This window comes from Rhinopithecus bieti, unplaced genomic scaffold (assembly GCF_001698545.2).
Source record: "Rhinopithecus bieti isolate Rb0 unplaced genomic scaffold, ASM169854v2 scaffold_2453, whole genome shotgun sequence".
Lineage (NCBI taxonomy): Eukaryota > Metazoa > Chordata > Mammalia > Primates > Cercopithecidae > Rhinopithecus > Rhinopithecus bieti.
The window spans coordinates 4,104,473-4,112,061 of NW_016804447.1; the positions used below are offsets into that span (position 1 = coordinate 4,104,473).

General features: G+C 41.8%; 1 protein-coding gene across 2 annotated transcripts; it reads left to right on the forward strand.

The window, feature by feature from the left end:
- Window positions 1–249: 249 nt before the first annotated feature.
- On the forward strand, window positions 250–5,947 carry LOC108527227 (uncharacterized protein C12orf74). 2 transcript variants are annotated; one of them, XM_017868374.1, is made up of 3 exons: window positions 410–532; window positions 3,810–4,533; window positions 5,045–5,071. In XM_017868374.1, the coding sequence occupies exons 2-3, from the start codon at window positions 4,000–4,002 to the stop codon at window positions 5,069–5,071; spliced, it is 561 nt and encodes a 186-aa protein (XP_017723863.1). In that variant the 5' UTR covers window positions 410–532; window positions 3,810–3,999. The 2 variants fall into 2 exon arrangements, with proteins under 2 accessions (XP_017723864.1, XP_017723863.1); XM_017868375.1 differs by having other exon boundaries at window positions 250–532; window positions 3,839–5,947.
- The last annotated feature ends 1,642 nt before the right edge of the window (window positions 5,948–7,589 follow it).

The window sequence follows — 7,589 nt, forward strand, 5'->3', positions numbered from 1 at the left end:
CGCTCCCTGGTGCTCTAATCATTTCCTCTATTATTCAATGCTTATCAAAGCATGTCATTAATAAAATAGATCAACACAAAATGTTTGATGATATGAAGAAAGTAGAGTCTCAAAGAATGCGTCTCACAACCTTAGAGAAAATAAATGAAATAGAAACCCAGAACTGCTTCACTAAACTATGAGTGATGATTTATTGAACGCCCCAAGAGGAAGTAAAAAGCTACATTTGCATCATTTCTGTATTTGATCAGCCATTGTTTACCTGACTTGTTCTTAGGCTGCCTTAGATTCTGAACTGGCTTCCCTTTAGGCTTTTTCATAAACAAATAACTGGAAATGTCTCTAAGGAGGGGAGAGACCAGTTCCTCATTACAGCTGGTAGCAAGCTTGCTTTCACTCAGCCGGGAGGGCGCATTGTTACAGGTGTGGAACTGGTTGCTCTGAGCCCTCCTCCGGCAACTCACTCTGGTTCTTCAGGCTCTGAGGATCCTCAGGACCCACCTGGGTGCAGTTGGGACAGACCGTCTCACAGGTATTAACGGCAACATTCAGCTGCTTTCTGGGTTTCTCTCTTGCACTTTCCTTTTGTCCTGTTGCTATCAGGTTAGCTTGTTTTGCTGACCTTCCCAGGTCTCATTAGAATTAGTGAATCATTAACCTACAATGGTTTCATTTCTAGTACAGTGAGATGGCTTCCCCAGCAGTGTGGGTGGGTGTTTGCTGGATTCTCAAAGCTTGGAAAGTCAAAGGCTGGTGAATTTTCTTTATGATGACCATGTATTAATTACCTCTTTTAAACATAAAGGAGAAGAGTTAGCATGAATGGATTGACTGTTAACTTTTGATTCTATAGACCCACTGGGTGTAGTCATTTTGGGAAAGCTTCCCAGGAGCCTTGGCCATTATCTCATTTAATTTCTACAACAGGCCTGTGAGGGAGGTTCTTTGATGACCTCTTGGTAAATGCTGCACAGAGGTTGGCAGAGGAGAAGTGGCTTGTCCTAGGTCACACAGCCAGTTGGAAGTGATACTGGAAAAGAAACCAGATCCATTTACTCTGGTGCTTGAGCTCTTCCTGCCTCTCTGCAAATCACTTCCCAAAGCCCTGCTGTTTTTAAAGTTTCTCCATTTCTGCAGTGCATCATGTCAGCAGTTACTATTGCCTTGGTTCCTATATTTAAGACAGTGGCTAATAAATAATACTCACCAATGTTAATCCTATTGGCCATAAATAGCTTTCTACCAGCAGCTACACCTCTGTGTCCGAATGACTACAAAGGAAACCCAAAGCTGTATCCTAACTCCTCAAAAGAGGAGAGGAAAAGGCCAAACGGACAGAGGGGAAACCCACAGACTAAGAAATCTGATCTAACTATTATGCAAGTGCCTATGCAAATATACTGAATTCCTTTAACATTGTTGCTGCCTAGAACTTGGACAGTCTTCTAAAGGAGAAAAATAATAGAATGGCCCTGATTGTATGTATGTGTGAAAGTACCTATTGATTTGAAATTAGCTGGGTATGATGGTAAGCATCTATAGTCCCAGCTACTCAGGAGCACAGCGTGAGGATTCTGTGAGGCTAGGAGTTTGAGGTTACAGTACACTGTCATCATGCCACTGCACTCAGCCTGAGCAACAGAGCCAGACTCCATCTCTAAAAAGAAAACAAAAAAGTAACAAAGTACCTGTAGATTTGATGAGGAACTGGCCTCTCCATGTAGCAATAATGTACCTTATTTTATCAATGGTCAGGAGGGACCATTGCATGCCTCTTCAGCAATGTTAGTATCAACCTTCAGAGCAGCATCCAGGAATTACCAATCTAAAACCAAAACTAATACAATCTCACCTTAACTGAACGTAAGTTTCCTAAACTGGTATTGCCTTCTTTCCTCCACTCTGCAAAAAAAGGTACCTCATGCATTTTAGTTCTACATGTGAAGTTCTGTAACATTTGAGCCCTCAGCTCAAAATAAAGCAAACCCAATATTAAGAATTTTAGATTTCTTTTGTGAATAAGAGTTGAACTGACTTTAGTTTGCATCTAAGTAGTTCCTCAAAAAACTCACCAGTCTAAAATCCAGTACCTGTGGGTTTCATTTGGCCCTTAAAGAAACTTTTTATAGAGATGGGGGTCTCACTATGTTGCCCAGGCTGGTCTTGAACTTATAGGGTCAAGTGATCCTCCCACCTTCACCTCCCAAAGTGCTTGGATTACAGGCATGAGCCTCTGTGCCTGCACTTATTTGACCTTAAACAAGATAAGAGTCAGGGAGCAAAATAAGAGATCACAAAATCCCCAAAATCAATGTCAAGTCACAACATTGTCATGACAATGTTAAAACACTGAGCTCCTCCTCTACTGATAGGAATAGATCTAACAGCCTATTAATTATCTATTCACAAGGTTGTTGAACTTCTATGCCTGACACAGATTAAAAGAAACAAAGAGGAGAGAGTGGTTGCCATAGGCAAGTACACAAAGCATAGTGAGAAGCAAGGAATAAAAATTAGGGAGTACATCAGTGTGGGGTCATTTGGTGTGGGAGTGAATATTCAGAGGCTGTAAAAACCTGCAACAATTATTGTATTCTCCACAGAATTAGAGTAAACATAGTAGTAATCACTGTATTTTGGCAAAGTACTGGAATGATAGTCAACAGAATGAGGCCAGGTAATGAGGAAAAGGTTTATTGGTTTTCAGCCTTCTCTATATCAAGTTAAAGAAGCAGATAATACACTCTAGAGAAGTTCTACTAAAAAGTATTGTCCTTGCAATTAAAATTATAAGAAGTAAATTATTAGCCATTTTTACATTTTGGCAATCCAAATGTGGCCAAAAGGTTTCAGATTGCTGAGTTCTGCTTTAGAGTGATAAACTTACTAAAACTATTATTGATGATCTTAGAATATACAGTCAACTACTAATGTTCCATCCACAAACAATCCACGCACAGTCTGAAGCCACCTTCCACGCCCTCTGGGGCCAGGGAAGGTGGGTCTCTCGCCTGTCCCACAGTCCCACGCCTGGTCTGTAAATCATCAAGCATCAACTCTCATGCCATAAGGGATGTCTAAGGATTAATGTTCTCCCACACATGCCTTCTTCATGTGGGAAAGTACAGAATAACGAAACTGCAGTAAGCCACTCCCATGAATCAAGTTGTGAAATAGAAGGATCAGCTTTTCTTGAGCATAAGAAGAGATAATTCTGCATGCATGGATCGCAAAAAACACCTCCAGTCATGAACAGTAGGGTACCTGGTGACATCTGGGTTTTTCTTTTCAAACTTGCAAGTCATTTTTCCAAAATGTAAAGATTGATAGAATCTAAGATAAAAGACATTGCCAGATACTTTACATCAGTTACCTTCAAAGCCTGTCTCATTCTGTAATTTAAACCTTGAGGGAAGGAACCTTGTTTTCCTTGTTCTTGCATCCCCGGAATGCACCAAAGTATGTACTTTCACACATAAATGTAGATGATAGGAGGATTTAATGTATATTTGATTCTCTTAAAATGGAATAATCACAAGGAGAGGAGCTATGTGGTTTCTGGGAAGTATCTTAAGTGACCAAAGTTTTTAAAGGCTTTTTTGTTTGAACCTAGAAGGAATATTAAGTAGACAGTAAACAGATTTCAATACGCTGTTTAGATGAGAATGCTGGAGTCTTATATATTAATTATCTTCTGAACGTAAAGGATGCTGATGCGAACTGAGCTCTATCTCCTATGAAGAATTAAAAGTTTTCTTTTGAAATTTTAGACCTTTTTTTCTCACTGCAGTCTCCCTCATTTGCTACAGATTTCACAGTCTGCTCTTCCTCACTAAAGATGCAACAACCTGCTTGACATTCTCCTCTGGAAAAGGAAAAGAACTACTAGAGGATGTGTGGCACTTGGATGCAGAAATTGAGCACCCTCCATGTGATCCAGAGAACAGTAACTCATACGTCTTCTGGAACCTTCTACCCACGGTAGAACCTCTTAGCTTTATGGAGAAAACAGAGTCATTCTATCTAGAGGTGCCACCCAAAGACTGCGGAGCCTCTCCTCGGCCCCGGCTGAGGAGCCTGCCAAAGCAGCACTGTGAGAACCAGGGGAGCCTCCTCCAGTTTGACCGGCAAGCCCCAGGCCGCATCTCCACTTCGCCCACCTTGAGGAGATTAAGGACCCGTGGCTGTGGGACTTGGCACTCACTGTCTCAGCAGGATGCCTTGCAGGTGCCCACCTGGGGAAGCTGGAGAGAGCCTGAGGGCTCCCCACGTTACCTTTCCAAGAACCTGCTGGGAAGCCCAAAGGATTCTTCGTACTTGCTGTCACCCTTGAGACTCCACTCAAGATTGACCTCTGAACCTGAAAGGGCCCTGAACGCAGCTGACTCACGGGAGCCCCAAACCCGGCCCACTGACAAGTGTCTCCCTCCTGAGCTTCAGCCTGTCAGTGAAGAGTCCCTTCCCCAGGCCTCTCTTCTGCGGCAAGAAGGCCACTTCCTGTCCAGCCCCACCCTACAACGCCCTAGTCCTCAGGTAACACAGCTCTAAGCCTTCGGCCTCTCAGTTGGTGAACCACAAAGCAAAATAGATCTCAGAGTTGCTTCCTTCCCCCAAGGGCCAGTAGATCCTAAAAAGGAGACAGCACAGGAAGTCACACTGAGGGGACACATTCTCTTTAGGAAGCACTGGCTCTTAAGTGAAAGGAGGGCAGCAATTTGGGGAAGAAAGAAAATGATCTCGCTCACTTCCTTCTGTCCTTGGAGGCACTTTAAGAAAGGATGCACCAAGGCCAGGCTTACCGATAGTCTGTCAGGTACCCGATAGCAATGGGGGCCCTCTTGCAAATGCACACTATTTAAAGACAATGTGGTGTCACTGATTTAAAAGGGGAGAAAGAGCCAGTTATTCAAATTCGCGATCCCACCAAAATGTAAAACATGTTTTAACTAGGAGGGCTCATTGTTTCTCCTTTCAACATGTTTGCTTTGGAGTTCGGGATGGGTTTGATTAAGACTAAAACATATATTCTTAAAATTTATTTCAGGGAGAAGAATTGCACCCATCCAGGTGAGTATGCATTTATTTTCTCCAGTGCTATGACATCTGTTGACTATTTACTATTAGATTTTTATTTCTGTCCTGACATAACAAAGCTGATGGTATGTTAACCAATACACTTTGTTCTACAGCACTCAAGTCACTCTTCATATTTATAGGTGCAAGAGTTTTCATTTCAAGAGTCTCCCTTTAAGAGCACAGCATTTGGGGGCAGAATACAACGCCATATGCAGTCATAGTTTTCATTTTGAATTGTCAATGTCTTGGCCCTGTGGCTTAATTAACATCCACTTAGTAATAGGTTTTGTCTGGTAGAGAAAATAGAAAGGCCAGAGATACTCAACAGCTTTTCACAGAAAAATTTAGAGGACAAAAAATTAAAGGAACAAGATGTCTTGATTAAATCTAGGGTGACCTTTAAAATAACCTGTTATGACAGACTGTGCCCTTATCCAGAATGAAGTAGACTGTGTCATTTCTGAAACCAGCTCTGAACTTTCAGCGTGGCCCCTTGGTTGTAGCAATGGATCTGCCATCCCTGACAGGGATGAAGAGTTTCTGTAGCAGCAAGGAAAAGATCCATGCCCAATTTTATCTTCCTGACCTGCGGGATTGGCAGGAAAGCCCTCATTTCATTTGAAAAGTTACAGAGGATTTTTTTGGAGAAACAGCTGCTGTTTTATTACTGGGCCTCAATCTTCAAGCAATAGTTTAATGTTCATAGCAGTAAGGATAACATCCATGTAAACGTTCTTTGTTGATTTTAATCCTCCTTGGCCTAAATGTGTCAACAAAGGTGGAAGATACTTACCAAGCAGTAGGAAAATGCAAATTGTTATGTTTGTGTATCAGTTAGCTATTGCTAGATAAAAAACTACTTAAAGTAACAGACAGTTATTGTTTCTTATAAATCTGTGTCCCTGGGGGTGAGTTTCTCTAGACTGCGTTTAGCTGAGCAGTTCCACTCCAAATGTTCCTCAACCTGCTCATGGGATCAAAGGGCTCCCATGGGTTCATGGGATCAATAGAGCATATTCTTTATACAGTGAAGGAAGAGGTTCAAGAGGACAAGTAGAAACATGTAAGGCCTCTTGGAGCCTGGGCTCTGAAACTGATCTAATTTTATTGACCAAAGCAAGTCACTCAGTTGAACTCAGGGTCAGGGAATTACATGTTACCAACAGTGGGAGAGCATTGAAATGTTACATGGCAACGTGTAGGGATGTCAGGATTGGGGAAGAGTGGGGATGTTAGTGTAAATCTTCCATACATGTGAAACAGAATAAAGCTCTAAGATGAGATCTAGTTCAGTTGTGTCAAAGAAAGTGAAAAAGGGTAGTCTTAGAAAAAAAAGTGATGTTTAGAGTCGAATTATTTTAATAAGATGTTGATAAATTTTATTCCTTATCCTAAGAGCAGTGTGAAACCATTTAATGAATTGATACGATCAGATGGATGTCAGATATACCTGGGATTTAGATGCAAGTAGACTTGAGTCAAATAATTCGAATGTTCAGGTATGAGAAGTTGGTAAGTTAGACTATGATGAAAGCAGTGGGGTTAAAAAGAAGTATCTCAATGCAAGAGATATTTAGGAGATATAATCCCCCAGACTTTGTGAATGGTAACCTATCAGGGTGAGGGAAAGGAATCTTCAAGAATAACCTCCAAGCTTCTGGCTTATATAACTGGGTAACTAAAGTGTCCATTCACTGACCTAGATAAACTTGGGTAAAGAAATGAAATATGAGTGGTTGGAGTGTGGGTTTTGTGTTCAGGTTTGGACATGTTGAGTTTGAGGACCTATGAAGCATCTAATTGGAGGTTTTCAGTAAATAATTGGTTGGAGAAGGCATCAGGGGTGGATGCTATATGTGTATTTGTGAGTCTTAAATCAAGGAATGTTTTCTAGAGCAGGTAAAGTCTGGGTCCAGCTCTGATTATTAGATGGAGCCAGCAGACATAAAGGTGAATCAATGGGATGCATTAAGTCATTTGGAAAAAAAAATAACATGAAGGTAATTTCCATTGCCATATGGAATCTTTGTGAGAAAATAACAAAAATAGTCTTGGTAAATTTTAAAACAATAGCTAGGACAGGCTGGGCATGATGGCTCATGCCTATAATCCCAGCACTGTGGGAGGGCCAGGCAGGTGGATCACTTGAGGTCAGGAGTTTGAGATCAGCCTGGCCGACATAGTGAAACCTCATCTCTACTGAAAATATGTTTTTTTAAAAAATAAGCTGGACGTGGTGGCGGGCACCTGGAACTCCCTTCTTAGCCTGTTGACTTAAAGGTAGGAGGAGCTCAAAGTGTCCAGGTAGCAATTTTAACTGCCAGTTTAATGGAATCATTGTTGTATCTCCTGGTGGCAGTTTTGCTGCCTCTGGAACTAAGACCTCTGGGCCAGCAGAACGTAATGTCGCAGGAACGGGAGACAAAAATTTGGCTGGTGGATCACTAGGGATGATGGTGAGTGGTGCCACTTCTACTTCCACCCCTTGATGCCTGAACCTGTGAATCCTGGCT